The 20245-nt window shown below is 44.8% G+C and overlaps 1 protein-coding gene across 1 annotated transcript in view; it reads left to right on the top strand.

The window, feature by feature from the left end:
- The window catches only part of LOC126213123 (immunoglobulin domain-containing protein oig-4-like), a 45956-nt gene extending 28413 nt beyond the window's left edge, over positions 1 to 17543 (top strand). The window contains exons 3-4 of the mRNA XM_049940732.1: positions 2334 to 2483; positions 16931 to 17543. Coding sequence (XP_049796689.1) covers positions 2334 to 2483; positions 16931 to 17089 — 309 coding nt within the window. The 3' untranslated portion in view covers positions 17090 to 17543. The remainder of the gene's footprint in view (positions 1 to 2333; positions 2484 to 16930) is intronic.
- Positions 17544 to 20245: the final 2702 nt, after the last annotated feature.

Raw genomic sequence — 20245 nt, 5'->3', positions numbered from 1 at the left:
GCTTATATGCTTTTTGTAATCTGGAGATTCTATCTTTATTGGCTATTGAGCTCAGTCCTGATAGTTGGATTATCTCTCCCAGATATCTGAAGTGGACAACTTGTACCACTTTCCCGTATTGAGTAGTAATGGGCAGATTATCTACAGGTTTGAAACTTCCTGGCAGATTAAAACTGTGTGCCAGACCAAGACTCGAACTCGGGACCTTTGCCTTTCGAGGGCAAGTGCTCTACCAACTGAGCTATGCAAGCATGACTCACGCCCCGTCCTCACAGTTTTACTTCCGCCAGTACATATATATACAGGGATATTACAAATGATTGAAGCGATTTCATAAATTCACTGTAGCTCCAGTCATTGACATATGGTCACGACACACGACAGATACGTAGAAAAACTCATAAAGTTTTGTTCGGCTGAAGCCGCACTTCAGGTTTCTGCCGCCAGAGCGCTCGAGAGCGCAGTGAGACAAACTGGCGACAGGAACCGAGAAAGCGTATGTCGTGCTTGAAATGCACTCACATCAGTCAGTCATAGCAGTGCAACGACACTTCAGGACGAAGTTCAACAAAGATCGACCAACTGTTAACTCCATTCGGCGATGGTATGCGCAGTTTAAAGCTTCTGGATGCCTCTGTAAGGGGAAATCAACGGGTCGGCCTGCAGTGAGCGAAGAAACGGTTGAACGCGTGCGGGCAAGTTTCACGCGTAGCCCGCGGAAGTCGACGAATAAAGCAAGCAGGGAGCTAAACGTACCACAGCCGACGGTTTGGAAAATCTTACGGAAAAGGCTGAAGCAGAAGCCTTACCGTTTGCAATTGCTACAAGCCCTGACACCCAATGACAAAGTGAAACGCTTTGAATTTTCGGCGCGGTTGAAACAGCTCATGGAAGAGGACGCGTTCAGTGCGAAACTGGTTTTCAGTGATGAAACAACATTTTTTCTTAATGTTGAAGTGAACAGACAAAATGTGCGAATCTGGGCGGTAGAGAATCCTCACGCATTCGTGCAGCAAATTCGCAATTCACCAAAAGTTAACGTGTTTTGTGCAATCTCACGGTTTAAAGTTTACGGCCCCTTTTTCTTCTTTGAAAAAAACGTTACACAACACGTGTATCTGGACATGCTGGAAAATTGGCTCGTGCCACAACTGGAGACCGACAGCGCCGACTTCATCTTTCAACAGGATGGTGCTCCGCCGCACTTCCATCACGATGTTCGGCATTTCTTAAACAGGAGATTGGAAAACCGATGGATCGGTCGTGGTGGAGATCAAGATCAGCAATTCATGTCATGGCCTCCACGCTCTCCCGACTTAACCCCATGCTATTTCTTTCTGTGGGGTTATGTGAAAGATTGAGTGTTTAAACCTCCTCTACCGAGAAACGTGCCAGAACTGTGAGGTCGCATCAACGATGCTTTAGAACTGATTGATGGGGACATGCTGCGCCGAGTGTGGGAGGAACTTGATTATCGGCTTGATGTCTGCCGAATCACTAAAGGGGCAGATATCGAACGTTTGTGAATGCCTAAAAAAACTTTTTGAGTTCTTGTATGTGTGTGCAAAGCATCGTGAAAATATCTCAAATAATAAAGTTATTGTAGAGCTGGCTGTGAAATCGCTTCAATCATTTGTAATAACCCTATATATATATATATATATATATATATATATATATATATATATATATATACAGTCAAAGTTGCATTCTTATGACTGCCAAAATGATAAAAAAAAACGTATTTTAATTCACATGCAACATCAAATTGTCGAACAAAACAAATTTAAAACATTAAGGAAAGAAATCACATCCAACAACTAAGGATAGCGGTCACGCGGTTCCAGACTGAAGCTCCTAGAACCGCACGGCCACACTGGCCGGCTGCAGACTCCTAACTAAGGTACGAGCATGTGGGATTGGTTACCAAGTATGTGAGTGGCTCGAAGACTTCTTAAGTAATAGAACCCAGTACGTTGTCCTCGATGGACAAGGATAGCAATAATAGATTACTCACAGTTGACTGTGTCCATCTACCACATCAGCTTATGTACTAAAATAAAATATCGAGTAGCATACTGTCCACTAACTCTCTGTATACATGGTGTTAGTTCATGCTACTTTGGGCAGTTGCATTTAATTTTCATATCCAGTGACGTAGCACCCTTGATGACAACTTGATGTTTGTTGTGGGCTGCCTTGACAATGTTAAAGCTTTAGTGGTCAGTAGTGTATGAGTGGTTGAAGCATGCTCACACACACACACACACACACACACACACACACACACACACATGGCTCAAGCCATGCTAAGAGATGTTGCACGGTTGCAGGGAGCACGCATCGTTAAGGCGTCGCACTTTGAGCTGGACTACATGCTCGGCCGCAAGATCTCCTTCTTCTGCATGGCCCAGGGCTACCCCCGGCCACACATCACCTGGTTCAAGGACGGCATCGAGCTCTTCGGCCACAAGTACTTCCAGGTCAGTATGCCATTCAGCTAAACCCTATTGGTACGAACTCTGTTGTTCTTTTCATCAGCCTCCGATGGGTCACAATATTAAGTGCAAGTGCGGTGAAGGTTTGGATGTGTCTATAGTGTCACATAACACTTTTCACTTCAGAGCACACAGTGAGCACATAAATACGCAAAGAAAAATGTCTCCCGTCAAGTGTCGGGTGCCTGCTGAGGGGTTCCCCCTGATTTCCTACAGCCCCCATAACATACCTGTCATGCATTTTCTTCCCTATGCCAATTCCTAAGCCCCACACTGCAGGGGCAAAGAAGATGGTCCTGCAGTGCTCTGAATGGGAACTGTTGGAACCCGTCACACAGACCGGAGTTGACTCGCTCTGATTCTCATCTGTCGGCTCACATGAACCGCTAGCTATGAGAACCGCATTTTGGCACAGAGAACGAGCTGCAGACCAGTGTATAGAACTGGCCGAAGTCACGGGTGTCTGCCTTCTATGATGATGGTATTGGACAGATGGCACCACGACAAACATCTAACTCAGACTCTTCTTTGTAGAGTACTTCGAAGGTGCACCTAAATGATGCAAATAAAACACTTTTTCACGCTACTGGCAACTAAAATTGCTACACCACGAAGATGACGTACTACAGACGCGAAATTTAACCGAAAGGAAGAAGATACTGTGATATGCAAATGATTAGCTTTTCAGAGCATTCACACAAGGTTGGCGCCAGTGGCGACACCTACAACGTACTGACATGAGGAAAGTTTCCAACAGATTTCTCAAACACAAACAGCAGTTGACCGGCGTTGCCTGGTGAAACGTTGTTGTGATGCCTCGTGTAAGGAGGAGAAATGCGTACCATCACGTTTCCGACGTTGATAAAGGTCGCATTGTAGCCTATCGCGATTGCGGTTTAACGTATCGCGACATTGCTGCTTGCGTCGGTCGAGATGCAATGACTGTTAGCAGAATATGGAATCGGTGGCTTCAGGAGGGTAATACGGAACGCCGTGCTGGATCCCAACGGCCTCGTATCACTAGTAGTCGAGAGGACAGGCATCTTATCGGCATGGCTGTAACGGATCGTGCAGCCACGTCTCGATCCCCGAGTCAACAGATGGGGACGTTTGCAAGACAACAACCATCTGCACGGACAGTTCGACGACGTTTGCAGCAGCATGGACTATCAGCTCGGAGACAGTGGCTGCGGTTACCCTTGACGCTGCATCACAGACAGGAGCGCCTGCGATGGTGTACTCGACGACGAACCTGGCTGCACGAATGGCAAAACGTCATTTTTGTCGGATGAATCCAGGTTCTGTTTACAGCATCTTGATGGTCGCATCCGTGTTTGGCGACATCGCGATGAACGCACATTGGAAGCGTATATTCGCCATCACCATACTGGCGTATCACCTGGCGTGATGGTATGGGGCGCCATTAGTTACACGTCTCGGTCACTGCTTGTTCTCATTGACGACACTTTGAACAGTGGACGTTATATTTCAGATGTGTTACGACCCGTGGCTCTACCCTTCATTCGATCCTTGCGAAACCCTACATTTCAGCAGGATAATGCACGACCGTATGTTGCAGGTCCTGTACGGGCCTTTCGGATACAGAAAATGTTCGACTGCTGCCCTGACCAGCACATTCTCCAGATATGTCACCAATTGAAAACATCTGGTCAATGGTGGCCGAGCAACTGGCTCGTCACAATACGCCAGTCACTACTCTCGATGAACTGTGGTATCGTGTTGAAGCTGCATGGGCAACTGTACCTGTACACGCCATCCAAGCTCTGTTTGACTCAATGCCCAGGCATATCGAGGCCGTTATTATGGCCAGAGGTGGTTGTTCTGGGTACTGATTTCTCAGGATCTATGCACCCAAACTGCGTGAAAATGTAATACATGTTAGTTCTAGTATAATATATTTGTCCAATGAATACCCGTTTATCATGTGCATTCCTTCTTGGTGCAGCAATTTTAATGGCCAGTAGTGTATTTTCTCCGTTGTTTCCATCTCACAACTGACCAGAGGTTGAAAAAAATAGCCCTCGTATCTATGGCTGAATTTGATTTGGAAAGGATTTTGTCCTTTCACAATGTTTTTATACATGTTGTCCCAACAGGCATGGTCAATTATCAGGCATATCACAGGAATCATCATTCAAAACAAAAGTCCCGTAAACATGGAGTCTAAAATGTATACCTTTAGTGCTATGAGCACTTCTTTATCTTCGATACTGTGAAACAAATCTCTTCTACTGCAAGCTCTTTGCTCTCCATATTTTTGGAGCAGGCAGCATACACCAAAACAAAAAGAAACTGTCTGGTAAACATGGCTCTCAAATGTATGCCTTAAATGCTATAGGCACTTGTTCTGTGGAAGAGATGTGTTTCACAGTAGCGATGATGAACAAGTGCTCACAGATCACGAAGCATGCATTTTAGAGGCCATGTTTATCAGACGTTTTTTTCTTAGCAAAAACAGACATAATGTCTGATGGGATAACAGCAATCAGTGATTTTATAATGTTACTTATAATCCGTCTAGATTGCAAATTTTTTATTCGTATGACCGGTTTCGGTTCATTCAGAACCATCTTTAGATCTGATATTTCAGTTACAGGAGTAGCCCGTCCAAATCCAGCGACTTTCACATGCTGCGTCACATTTTGGTACATGCTACCTCCTCTCCAGAAATGGAAAGCAAAGAGCTGGCAGTAGAAGAAATTTGTTTCACAGATCGAAGATAAAGAAGTGCTTGTAGCTCTTTGGGTATCTATTTTAGAGTTTATCTTTGATAGAATTTTTTTCTCGGAATGATCATTCCTGTCATATCCGTGAATACTGACCATTCCTATTGGGACACCCTATATTTAAACGCTAGCGCTCGGACTTTATGAATACAATAGATTTTCCCCCCTTGTTGTAACTTAATTTGTTACACTTGTGTCTCTTCGCTCTGTATTAACCGAGTGTTTAAAAATTCGTGATACGTACAACCAATATGGGTAGTAAAATTTTATTTTTGTGTGACTGGGATACATGCATTTTTTTAAAAAAAATGTCAATACAAATGTTGAAATATCGTTAAAATATGTGAAGTTGCACAACAAGAGAGATCAGTCGTTACATTCAAATTATGAAAGCATTGTTGCCAGTACTTAACTTTCGTCAGTTGTTTCGTGGGGATGCTGTTCATGTATCTATCGCATTCTATGGACTATAAGACGCACTTTTTCCTACCAAAAATGGCCTCCAAAATTCAGTTGCATCCTTTACTCGATTTTAGTACGGACGTATGCAGTGTTTGATTTAAAATTCCCACCAGTCTTAAAAATGGCCATATAAGGTGCGACAATAAAGTAATGAGACTGATGTGAAAACAAATGTTGCTTACTGTTTTAGTCAAGTGTAGTGTTGTCTCCTTGGAAGTAGTTCCCTTCTGATTGCACACACTTTTTCCAGCGCTTGTGCCACTGATGGTATCATTTCTGGAACTCATCTTCTGTAATATCCTCCAAGACCCTCGTCACAGCTTTTTGGACTTCTTGTGTTGTTTGAAAATGGTGTTCCTTGAGCACCGTTCTGACTCCTGGAAATATAAAAAAAGTCGCACGGAGCGATATCTGGTGAATAAGGTGGCTGTGGTAGTACTGAAATTTGTTTTGAGGTTAAAAATTGCTGTACTGACAGAGCAGTATGGGATGGCGCATTATCGTGATGCAGAATGCAATTATCAGCAATGTTGGCATGGACACGAAGAACTCTTTTACGAAGTCTTTCTAAAATTTGTTAACTGTTTGTCCAGGAGGCACCTACTCTTTACGAACAATTCCCTTGGAATCAAAGAAGCACACAAGCATGCATTTCATCTTTGACTTTGACATGCGAGCGTTTTTTGGTCTGAGTGATCCCTTTGAGCACCACTGCGAACTTTGACGTTTTGTCTCTGGACCGTACTGAAAAAACCAACTTTCATCACCAGTGATAACATGGCTCAATAATTCTGGATTGATTTCCGTTTTCTCTAACAAATCGGCTGCCACATTTTTCCGTGTTTCTCGCTGTTGTGGTGTAAGGTTTTGGGGGACCATTTTTGCACAAATCTTTCTCATACCAAGATCTTCAGTTATTATTAGACGAACCGTTTCTCGATTGATGTTCAGTTCTTCTGCAATCATTTTCACTGATAATCTTCGACCAGATCATACGAGTTCACGCACCGTGGCCAAGTTGACATCCGTCCGTACGGTTGATGGTCGTCCACTGCGGGCTTCATCTTCGACATTCGTTCTGCCTTCACTAAACATTTTATGCCAACAGAAAACTTGAGCTCTTGAAATTACCTCGTCTCCAGAAGCCTTCTGAAGCTTACTGTAAGTTGTCGTCGCGTTTTCACCAAATTTAATGCAAAAAGAAATGGCATACCGTTGCGCAATATTATGTGGTTCCATTTCCGTGACGAGAGACACAAACACGTGTCAACTTATTACGGCACAACTCAAGACTGAGCAGTTGCATTGATGTGCCGCTTGGACTAGAAGCAGCTTATAGACCCAAGGTCAATGATATTGTGCCTACGCAAGCCTGCAGGGTTGCCACATCTTCCAAAGAAAATCAGTCTCATTACTTTACTGTCACACCTTGTATATTCGATGCTGCGGGAAACCTATCTCAATCTGGCAACACTGGATTCAACTTTAACAGCAGCGCAGCGATGCGACGAACGTGAGTTGCTGGTATTCGCAATCTCGCTAATACTATCTCGCTCTCGCCCTGCCACGACAAACCCAGATTACCGTCTATCCTATGACGCGTCATTGCAGTCTACCGTTCCAGTGAATTTGAATGGAAAGTGAGTTGTGTTATTAGTAACAGTACAATGTTTTTGTTAGTAGCTAGTTTCGTAATCGGAAAAAATAAAAGGTATTCATATTATGCGAGCTATAAATTGAAAGTAATAGCATACGCAGAAGAACGTGGAAACAGAGCACTTGAGCGGCATTTCGGCCCTCCACCAACAGAAAAAAGCACCCACGATTCGCGGGCTAGTAAAGAACAACTGAAAAAAATGAGGAAGGCTAAATACGCAAAAATACGACTGAATGCAAAATGGCCAATACTAGAAGATGACGTACTGAAATGGAGTCAAGGACACCGTCAAAATGGCATTGGCATTAATACAAAAATGATCGGAATACACGCTCGTAAGCTAGGGCCACAGTAGAACTTGACAGACTTTACGGGTGGAGTTGGCTGGTGCTACAGCTTTATGAAACGCAACAAAATATCTCAGAAGACACCACAAGCACATGAGGAGAAAATATCATCATTGCATCGCTTTCTCTACATCTGCATCTACGTCATTACTCTGCTATTCACAATAAAGTACATGGCAGAGGGTTCAATGAACCACCTTCAAGCTGTCTCTCTACCGTTCCACTCTCGAACGGCACGCGGGAAAAAAGGGCACTTAAATTTTTCTCTGCGCGCCGTGATTTCTCTTATTTTATCGTGACGATCATTTCTCCCTATGTAGGAGGGTGCCAACAGAATGTTTTCGCAATCGGAGGAGAGAACTGGTGATTGAAATTTCACGAGAAGATCCCGTCGCAACGAAAAACGCCTTTGTTTTAATGATTGACACTCCAATTCACGTATCATGTCTGTGACACTGTCTCCCCTATATCGTGATAATAGAGAACGAGTTGCCCTTCTTTGTACTTTTTCGATGTCATCCGTCAGTCCCACCTGATGCGGATCCCACACCACACAGCAATACTCCAGAATAGGGCGGACAAGCGTGGTGTAAGCAGTCTAAAATTAGTAGACCAATGCACCTTCCAAGTGTCCTGCCAATGACTCGCAGTCTTTGGTTTGCTCTACCCACAATATTATATATGTGATCGTTCCAATTGAGGTTACTTGTAATTGTAATACCTAAGTATTTAGTTGAATTTACAGCGTTCAGATTTGTGTGACTTATCGCGTAGTCGAAATTTAGCTGATTTCTTTTACTACTTTTGTGAATAACTTCACACTTTTCCTTATTCAGGGTCAATTGCCACTTTTCGCACCATACAGGTATCTTAATCTTATCTAAATCATTTTGCAAGTTGTTTTGATCATCTGATGACTTTACAAGACGGTAAATGACAGCATCATCTGTAAACAATCTAAGACGGCTACTCAGATTGTCTCCTATGTCGTTAATACAGGTCAGGAACAATAGAGGGCCTATAACACTTCCTTGGGGAACGCCGGACATTACTTCTGTTATACTCGATGACTTTCCGTCCATTACTACGAACTGTGACCTTTCTGACAGGAAATCACGAATCCAGTTGCACAACTGAGGCGATACTCCGTAGGCACGCAGTTGGGTTAGAAGACGCTTGTGAGGTACGGTATTGAAAGCCTTCTGGAAATCTAAAAATATGGAATCAATTTGACATCCCCTGTCGATAGCATTCATTACTTCCTGAGTACAAAGAGCTAGTTGTGTTTCACAAGAACGATATTTTCTGAATCCGTGCTGACTGTGTGTCAATAAGTCGTTTTCTTCGAGGTACTTCATAATCTTTGAAGACAGTTGTTGTTGTTGTTGTGGTCTTCAGTCCTGAGACTGGTTTGATGCAGCTCTCCATGCTACTCTATCCTGTGCAAGCTTCTTCATCTCCCAGTACCTACTGCAACCTACATCCTTCTGAATCTGCTTAGTGTATTCATCTCTTGGTCTCCCCCTACGATTTTTACCCTCCACGCTGCCCTCCAATACTAAATTGGTGATCCCTTGATCCCTCAGAACATGTCCTACCAACCGATCCCTTCTTCTGGTCAAGTTGTGCCACAAACTCCTCTTCTCCCCAATTTTATTCAATACCTCCTCATTAGTTATGTGATCTACCCATCTAATCTTCAGCACTCTTCTGTAGCACCACATTTCGAAAGCTTCTATTCTCTTCTTGTCCAAACTATTTACCGTCCATGTTTCACTTCCATACATGGCTACACTCCATACAAATACTTTCAGAAATGACTTCCTGACACTTAAATCTATATTCGATGTTAACAAATTTCTCTTCTTCAGAAACGCTTTCCTTGCCATTCCCAGTCTACACTTTATATCCTCTCTACTTCGACCATCATCAGTCATTTTGCTCCCCAAATAGCAAAACTCCTTTACTACTTTAAGTGTTTCATTTCCTGATCTAATACCCTCAACATCACACGACTTAATTCGACTACATTCCATTATCTTCGTTTTGCTTTTGTTGATGTTCATCTTATATCCTCCCTTCAAGACACCATCCATTCCGTTCAACTGCTCTTTCAAGTCCTTTGTTGTCTCTCACAGAATTACAATGTCATCGGCGAACCTCAAAGTTTTTATTTCTTCTCCATGGATTTTAATACCTTTTCCGAATTTTTCTTTTGTTTCCTTTACTGCTTACTCAATATACAGATTGAATAACATCGGGGAGAGGCTACAACCCTGTCTTACTCCCTTCCCAACCACTGCTTCCCTTTCATGCCCCTCGACTCTTATAACTGCCATCTGGTTTCTGTACAAATTGTAAATAGCCAAATTGTAATAGCCTTTCTCGTCCTTAGTTTTTTATAATGCCAAAATCGTTCCCTAGTTTCTGAATAGGCGTCGTAGTACCGGGTGATCAAAAAGTCAGTATAAATTTGAAAACTGAATAAATCACGGAATAATGTAGATAGAGAAGTACAAATTAACACCCATGCTTGGAATGACATGGGGTTTTATTACAGCAAAAAATAAAAAAAATACAAAGGTTCAAAAAATGTCCGACAGATGGCACTTCATCTGATCAGAATAGCAATAATTAGCATAACAAAGTAAGACAAAACAAAGATGATGTTCTTTACAGGAAATGCTCAATATGTCCACCATCATTCCTCAACAATAGCTGTAGTCAAGGAATAATGTTGTGAACAGCACTGTAAAGCATGTCCAGAGTTATGGTGAGGCATTGGCGTCGGATGTTGTCTTTCAGCATCCCTAGAGATGTCGGTCGATCACGATACACTTGCGACTTCAGGTAACCCCAAAGCCAATAATCGCACGGGCTGAGGTCTGGGGACCTGGGAGGCCAAGCATGACGAAAGTGGCGGCTGAGCACACGATCATCACCAAACGACGCGCGCAAGAGATATCTTTCGCGCGTCTAGCAATATGGGGTGGAGCGCCATCCTGCATAAACATCGTACGTTCCAGCAGGTGTTTATCAGCCAGGTTGGGGATGATGCGATTCTGTAACATAGCGGCGTACCTTTCACCCGTCACGTCTCTCTCATTACAGCTCCTTTTATACACGATTGTCATGCGCCATGTCGGACTTTTGTGAATTTTTTTTTTTTGTTCTAATAAAACCCCATGCCATTCCAAGCATGTGTGTCCATTTTTCTCTCTATCTACATTATTCCGTGGTTTATTAAGTTTTTAAATTTATACTGGCTTTTTGATCACCCAGTACTATGGACAGACACCAGCTCTCTAGCTGCTCAAAAATGTTTGCAAACCTTTTGAGCAGGGAAGTTGATGGCGACAGTGTTGTGGGATAGGCAAGGTGTGTTTCTTATTGATTTTCTCGAACGTGGAGCCGCCAGAAATTCTGCCCGGTACCGTCAAACTTTGCACAGCCTTAGAAGAGCAGTGCGAAACAAACGCCGAGGAAAGGTGACGTCCAAAATTTTGTTTTTGCACGACAATGCCCGACCTCACACGGCAAACCGCACTCAAGAACTCCTTAATTCATTCACATGGGAAATTTTCGCCCGCATCTCGTGGTCGTGCGGTAGCGTTCTCGCTTCCCACGCCCGGGTTCCCGGGTTCGATTCCCGGCGGGGTTAGGGATTTTCTCTGCCTCGTGATGGCTGGGTGTTGTGTGCTGTCCTTAGGTTAGTTAGGTTTAAGTAGTTCTAAGTTCTAGGGGACTGATGACCATCGCTGTTAAGTCCCATAGTGCTCAGACCCATTTGAACCATGTTTTTTTTTTTTTGAAATTTTCCCTCATCCACCCTACAACCTCCATCCTGCACCAAGTGACTTCCACTTGTTTACCAAGATGGTTTGCAACGCAGCGCTCTGATGACGACGTGGAACTCAAGACGGGCATGACTCCCTGGCTGAAGTCTCAGACGGCAGAATTTTACGACGGAGGTCTTTCAAAGCTTGTCCACCACCATGATAACAGCCTCAATGTATTTGGTGACTCAAAATTGTTAAGGCTTTCGTGGCCACTTGTTGACAAACTGCCTATTGGCTTCTGTCTCGGGTTCTTCGGCCGACGTTCATCCAATGATTTTTCTGACGTTTCGCCAGCACGAGTGGCTGGCATTGTCAAAGCTTCACCCTCCATTGCCGGTGGTGAACTGGATGCGAGCTCGCGGCCGCAGACTATATGTACCTGGCGCGCTGTAACGTCAGAGGGCTTCTCCTCTCGCTACCTGCGACGGTCGTTCGCTGCAGTACGGGAAGCCAGGATCCGTTTACCTTAAGGCTTTCCTCTCTCTTGTTGAAACTGTTCGCGTGTTTTTGGATTTCTACAGCTTCTCTGAACAAGCGCGTGTGACAGTGCTTCTCTACAGCCAGAACTTACGCGTCGGCGAATTTTATTACGTGGTCGGTCTCATTCAGTGCGTGCTCTGCCACGGCCGATTTCTCCACCTGCCCCAACCTGCAATGTCGCTTATGCTCTTTGATCCTGGTGTTAATTGATCGTCCAGTCATTCCGACATAAACTTTTCCGCATGTGCATGGTATACGGTATATTCCCGACATTGCAAGTGGGTCTCTTTTCTCCTTCGCCGATCTAAGACACTCTTTGATCTTCCTTGTCGGTTTGAAAATCGTCTTTACGCCGTGTTTGCGCAATATACGGCCGATTCTGTCCGTCACTCTGGGAATGTATGGCAGAAAGGCCGTACCCGACTTTTTTTTTCTGGTTCCTTACTTCGCCGAGTGTTTGGCTCTGTTACACATCTAATATAACTTCTGGAGTACCCATTGCTCCTCAGGACAGTTTCCAGTTTCTCGTTTGAGGTGCTGCGGCTCACATATTCGTCCTGCTCTCGTTACGAGCGTACTAATCATGCCTCTTTTCTGGCTCGGGTGGTGGCTTGACAGTTTGTGCAGGTATCGGTCAGTGAGTGTCGGTTTTCGATACACGCTGTGTCCCAGGTTTTCGCCGTCCATTGTGACCAGCACATCTAGAAATGGCAGTTTCTAGTACTTTTCTACTTCCACGGTAGATGTTATGTTGGCATGGAGGCTGTTCAAGTGTCTCAGGAATTCACCGAGCTGTTCTTCACCGTGGCCCCACACCACGAAAGTATCATCGACGTACCTGTACCACACCTTAGGTTTGCAAGTCGCCGAGTCCAGTGCCTGTGCTTCGAATTGTTCCATGAAGAAGTTGGCCACCACTGGACTGAGAGGACTACCCACGGCGACCCCTTCCAGCTGTTCGTAGAAATCGCCATTCCACGTGAAATAGCTCGTGGTGAGACATGCATGGAAGAGCTTTTTGATGTCTTGCGGGAACATGGAACCGATGTGCTCCAGAGCGTCACTGAGTGGCACTTTCGTAAATAACGAAACAACATCAAAACTGACCAGGATGTCGTTTGGCGCAAGTTTCAGTTTCTTCAGCTTCTCAATGAAATGTCCTGAGTCCTTAATGTATGTATCGGTCTTCCCCACGTGTGGCTGGAGCAGAGAGGCCAAGTGTTTCGCCAGTTTATACGTTGGTGAGCCAGGAGAGCTAACGATCGGTCTCAGTGGAACGTTGTCCTTATGGATCTTGGGTAATCCATACAGCCGAGGTGGTAGGGCTTCTGTGCTGCGCAGGTTTCTCTGTATGTCCGCCGGCAGAGAAGACGCCTTGATTAATCGATTCGTATTCCGAGTGATACGCTGCATCGGATCTGCGCTTAGTTTTCGGTACGTCGTCGGATCTAATAGGCCTCGGATCTTTTGCTCATAATCTTCGGTCTTCATTACGACGGTCGCATTCCCCTTATCGGCAGGCAGTACCAATATACTCTTGTCGGCGTTGAGATCCTTAATGGCTTGTACCCCTTCTTTCTTCAGGTTGCAAGCTGGTGGTTTTGCTCGGCGCAATATCCTGGCTGTTTCAGTGCGTATTTCCTCTGCCCTTTCACAGGGAAGGGTCCGAATGGCTGCTTCGGTGTTGGCAATGATGTCCTCCATAGGTATGGTTCTCGGGATGAAAGCGAAACTCCCTCCTTTTTGAAGAACAGACACTTCCTCTTCGGTCAATTGTCGTTCAGTGAGGTTGACCACGGTGTGTGACATGTCGGGAATCGCCTTGTCGGTCTGCTTCCAGCATCTTTCAAACTTTTTCTTCTGGCGCTCGGTGCAGCGCTCGAGTTCGTTCTGCATGCTCCTGTGAGTGATGCTGTCGATCTTGTCCCAGTCGTCTCGATGCATTCTGATACTTAGTTGATAGAAAACGTCCAGAAGTTCCTGATCCGTTCTTGCCAAGTCTCTCCGTGTTGTATGTATTCGCTCAGGAAGAAAAGCTCGTTCCATTCTGTCGTAGATACGATGTGCTTGGGCGGTGGTGACTGTGTAGAAAAGTAGTACGTCAGCCGCTCTTTCTGATGTACACTCCTGGAAATTGAAATAAGAACACCGTGAATTCATTGTCCCAGGAAGGGGAAACTTTATTGACACATTCCTGGGGTCAGATACATCACGTGATCACACTGACAGAACCACAGGCACATAGACACAGGCAACAGAGCATGCACAATGTCGGCACTAGTACAGTGTATATCCACCTTTCGCAGCAATGCAGGCTGCTATTCTCCCATGGAGACGATCGTAGAGATGCTGGATGTAGTCCTGTGGAACGGCTTGCCATGCCATTTCCACCTGGCGCCTCAGTTGGACCAGCGTTCGTGCTGGACGTGCAGACCGCGTGAGACGACGCTTCATCCAGTCCCAAACATGCTCAATGGGGGACAGATCCGGAGATCTTGCTGGCCAGGGTAGTTGACTTACACCTTCTAGAGCACGTTGGGTGGCACGGGATACATGCGGACGTGCATTGTCCTGTTGGAACAGCAAGTTCCCTTGCCGGTCTAGGAATGGTAGAACGATGGGTTCGATGACGGTTTGGATGTACCGTGCACTATTCAGTGTCCCCTCGACGATCACCAGTGGTGTACGGCCAGTGTAGGAGATCGCTCCCCACACCGTGATGCCGGGTGTTGGCCCTGTGTGCCTCGGTCGTATGCAGTCCTGATTGTGGCGCTCACCTGCACGGCGCCAAACACGCATACGACCATCATTGGCACCAAGGCAGAAGCGACTCTCATCGCTGAAGACGACACGTCTCCATTCGTCCCTCCATTCACGCCTGTCGCGACACCACTGGAGGCGGGCTGCACGATGTTGGGGCGTGAGCGGAAGACGGCCTAACGGTGTGCGGGACCGTAGCCCAGCTTCATGGAGACGGTTGCGAATGGTCCTCGCCGATACTCCAGGAGCAACAGTGTCCCTAATTTGCTGGGAAGTGGCGGTGCGGTCCCCTACGGCACTGCGTAGGATCCTACGGTCTCGGCGTGCATCCGTGCGTCGCTGCGGTCCGGTCCCAGGTCGACGGGCACGTGCACCTTCCGCCGACCACTGGCGACAACATCGATGTACTGTGGAGACCTCACGCCCCACGTGTTGAGCAATTCGGCGGTACGTCCATCCGGCCTCCCGCATGCCCACTATACGCCCTCGCTCAAAGTCCGTCAACTGCACATACGGTTCACGTCCACGCTGTCGCGGCATGCTACCAGTGTTAAAGACTGCGATGGAGCTCCGTATGCCACGGCAAACTGGCTGACACTGACGGCGGCGGTGCACAAATGCTGCGCAGCTAGCGCCATTCGACGGCCAACACCGCGGTTCCTGGTGTGTCCGCTGTGCCGTGCGTGTGATCATTGCTTGTACAGCCCTCTCGCAGTGTCCGGAGCAAGTATGGTGGGTCTGACACACCGGTGTCAATGTGTTCTTTTTTCCATTTCCAGGAGTGTATAAAGGGTGGTCCATTGATACTGACTGGGCCAAATATCTAACGAAATAAGCGTCAAACCAAAAAACTACAAAGAACGAAACTCGTCTAGCTTGAAGGGGGAAACCAGATGGCGCTATGGTTCGCCCGCTAGATGGCGCTGCCTTAGGTCAAACGGATATCAACTGCGTTTTTTTGAATAGGAACCCCCATTTATTATTACATATTCGTGTAGTACGTAAAGAAATACGAATGTTTTAGTTGGACCACTTTTTTCGCTTTGTGACAGATGGCGCTGTAATAGTCACAAACGTACAAGTACGTGGTATCACGTAACATTCCGCCACTGCGGACGGTATTTGCTTCGTGATACATTACGCGTGTTGAAATGGACCGTTTACCAATTGCGGAAAAGGTCGATATCATGTTGATGTATGGCTATTGTGATCAAAATGCCCAACGGGCGTGTGCTATGTATGCTGCTCGGTATCCTGGACGACATCATCCAAGTGTCCGGACCGTTCTCCGGATAGTTACGTCATTTAAGGAAACAGGAAGTGTTCAGCCACATGTGAAACGTCAACCACGACCTGCAACACATAATGATGCCCAAGTAGGTGTTTTACATGCTGTCGCGGCTAATCCGCACATCAGTAGCAGACAAATTGCGCGAGAATCGGGAATCTCAAAAACGTCGGTGTTAAGATTGCTACATCAACGTCGATTGCACCTGTACCATATATCTATGCACCAGGAATTGCATGGCGACGACCTTGAACGTCGTGTACAGTTCTGCCACTGGGCACAAGAGAAATTACGGGACATTGACAGATTTTTGCACGCGTTCTATTTAGCGACGAAGCGTCATTCACGAACAGCGGCAACGTAAACCGGCATTACAGCGGCATATATCACAAAGCGAAAAAAGTGGTCCAACTGAAACATTCATATTTGTTTACGTAGTACACGAATATATAATAAAAATGGGGGTTCCTATTTTAAAAAATGCAGTTGATATCCGTTTGACGTATGGCAGCGCCATCCAGCGGGCCAACCATAGCGCCATCTGGTTTCCCCCCTCAAGCTAGACAATTTTCGTACTTTGTAGTTTTTTCGTTTGACACTTATTTCGTGAGATATTTCGCCCAGTGACTATCAATGGACCACCCTGTATAATAAAATGTATTTGCTGTCCTTAGTTTTTTTAATGCCGAAACGTTCCCTACTGTCTGAATAGCGGGGTCGTAGTATTGGGGACAGAGACCAGCTGTCTAGCTACTCAAAAAGCACGGCCAGCATCAGAAGAACTGGGTTTTTGGGTTGAGGAATTTCCAGACCCGGTGGCTAACAGTGTCGTGGCTGTGCGTGTTGTTGCAGGTGCACGAGTGGCCAACAGGGAACGACACTATGAAGTCCAAGATGGAGATCGACCCCGCGACACAGAAGGACGCCGGCTACTACGAGTGTCAGGCCGACAACCAGTACTCCGTGGACAGGAGGGGCTTCCGCACCGACTACGTCATCTACACCTACTAGTCTGCGAGGTTGGCAGCACTGGGCGCCACCCCCTGGGGGGCGTGGCCGCCGCCGTGATGTCGCGCTGTGGCGGGACCAGAGACCTGTACTGCGCAGACATGCCGCCTCGCCTGTCAGACAACCCGTTGCTGTGTACAGACGTCACTCACCCACTAAACTACTACTCTCACTGTTTCGCAGTAGTGTGTGCTGCATACTGGACGACCAACCTCAAACTGGAGACTCTGTCAGAAAACGAGAGACACACATGCAGGAAATGAACAGCTATTATCTTCGAAGAGGGGCAGTTAATTAATGGCGAAGTAAATGTATATTTTTCTCGTAAGTGTACAGTTGTAATTTATGTGTAAATAGGACAAATAAAAACACTCAGTTAAAAAGAACGTGTGTTTTAAAGAATGTCCACAAGCTTAATACAGCGGTGTATTTCAATTCATTTTTGCAACCAGTGGGTACACTATAGCGCAATGGAGGCACAGGAAGTAAGGTTAATAAAGAGTAAACCTTTTTGGTACAAAAAACTAAATGTATTTCAAAAATTAGTTCCCACCTGTTCTTACATGTTTGGTACGGCAGACTTTTAATTTCTGAATTCCATCATAAAGATGAGACACAATCACATGTTTATGACAGTCATAACCGGTTTCGGCCATACAATGACCATCTTCAGATTCTAAAGGCGGCATACACTGAACATGGGTTCATGCGTTGTCAAAACTTTGACAACGCATTAACCTGTGTCCAATGTAGGCCGCCTTTAGAATCTGAAGATGGGCATTGTATGACCGAAACCGGTTATGACTGTCATAAACATTTGATTGCGTCTTAAATAAACAAAAAAAAAATTAACAAAGGAATCAATCACGCACTCCATAGACAAAAATGTCGTTTTTCCAAAATAAAGATAAAGTTTAGCCAAAGTGAAAAATATATTCATCTTCAAGTAGTTTTATACAGAAACCACATCACTGCGTTTGATAGGAATATATATATATATATATATATATATATATATATATATATATATATATATATATATATATATATATATATATATTAGTTTTATACAGAAACCACATCACGTGATGTGGTTTCTGTATAAAACTACTTGAAGATGAATATATTTTTCAGTTTGGTCAAACCTTATCTTAATTTTTTTTATATATTTGACATCATTCTGAGCTGCAGTTCTCTCTCTCTCACACACACACACACATATATATATATATATATATATATATATATATATATATATATATATATATATATATATATATAGGGTGAGTCACCTAACGCTACCGCTGGATATATTTCGTAAACCACATCAAATACTGACGAACCGATTCCACAGACCGAACGTGAGGAAAGGGGCTAGTGTAATTGTTTAATACAAACCATAAAAAAATGCACGGAAGTATGTTTTTTAACACAAACCTACGTTTTTTTAAATGGAACCCCGTTAGTTTTGTTAGCACATCTGAACATATAAACAAATACGTAATCAGTGCCGTTTGTTGCATTGTGAAATGTTAATTACATCCGGAGATATTGTAACCTAAAGTTGGCGCTTGAGTACCACTCCTCCGCTGTTCGATCTTGGTCTGGAGAAAAAAGCGTTTATTTCTACTTTTCAGTTAATCCCCTTGAACATTTATGCACTTGTTCCCATGGGATACAAGCTTTTTTTATTCTGGCTACAAAGAAGTCTTTATATCGATGTTTGAACCAATTTCCCGCAAACTTTTTCACATCCCCGTTGTCTTGGAACCTCTTCAGGGCACGTAATGCCTCCTTCAGGGCAGCATACAAATGGAAAAACGCTAGGCCCTAAATTAGGACTGTAAGGGGGATGAGGCAGTACTTCCCAGCTCATTTTGGCCTCGGTTTCACGGGTTAGTTGAGCAGTATGAGGACGTGTGTTATCTTGCTGGAGAATCACACCTCTCCTCTGAGATCCACGACGTCTCTATCTCGTGGCTGGGTTCACTTTGTTTAAAAACAAAGCCGAGCATTATTGGCTGTTCATTATACGCTGCTCTTTGCGGATAATCACAGAAAACTGGACCCTCAGCATGCCGAAACACCGCCTACATGACTTTTCCTGCTGACGCTCGGGTTTTGAATTTTTTCTTGACAGGTGAGTTGGTTACGTTTCTAGCATTTGTAGACTTAGAGAAAGCTTTTGACAACGTTAACTGGAAAACTCTCTTTCACATTCTAAAGGTGGCAGGGGTAAAATACAGGGAGCGAAATGCTATTTACAATTTGTACAGAAACCAGATGGCAGTTATAAAGAGTCGAGGGGCATGAAAGGGAAGCAGTAGTTGGTAAAGGAGTGGGACAGGGTTGTAGCCTATCCCCGATGTTGTTCACTCTGTATATTGAGCAAGCAGTAAAGGAAACAAAAGAAAAATTCGGAGTAGGTATTAAAATTCATGGAGAAGATGTAAAAACTTTGAGGTTCGCCGATGACATTGTAATTCTGTCAGAGACAGCAAAGGACTTGGAAGAGCAGTTGAACGGGATGGACAGTATCTTGAAAGGAGGGTATAAGATGAACATGAACAAAAGCAAAACGAGGATAATGGAATGTAGTCAAATTAAATCGGGTGATGCTGAGGGGATTACATTAGGAAATGAGACACTTAAAGTAGTAAAGGAGTTTTGCTATGTAGCGAGTAAAATAACTGAAGATGGTCGAAGTAGAGAGGATATAAAATGTAGACTGGCAATAGCAAGGAAATCGTTTCTGAAGAAGAGAAATTTGTTAACATCGAGTATAGGTTTAAGTGTCAGGAAGTCGTTTCTGAAAGTATTTGTATGGAGTGTAGCCATGTATGGAAGTGAAACATGGACGATAACCAGTTTGGACAAGAAGAGAAGCTTTGGAAATGTGGTGCTACAGAAGAATGCTGAAGATTAGATTGGTAGATCACATAACTAATGAGGAGGTATTGAATAGGATTGGGGAGAAGAGAAGTTTGTGGCACAACTTGACTAGAAGAAGGGATCGGTTGGTAGGACATGTTTTGAGGCATCAAGGGATCACAAATTTAGCATTGGAGGGCAGCGTGGAGGGTAAAAATCGTAGAGGGAGACCAAGAGATGAATACACTAAGCAGATTCAGAAGGATGTAGGCTGCAGTAGGTACTGGG

This window comes from Schistocerca nitens, chromosome 11 (assembly GCF_023898315.1).
Source record: "Schistocerca nitens isolate TAMUIC-IGC-003100 chromosome 11, iqSchNite1.1, whole genome shotgun sequence".
NCBI lineage: Eukaryota > Metazoa > Arthropoda > Insecta > Orthoptera > Acrididae > Schistocerca > Schistocerca nitens.
The sequence above is the reverse complement of the archived record's forward strand: the minus strand, read 5'-3'. Positions and strand labels throughout refer to the sequence as shown.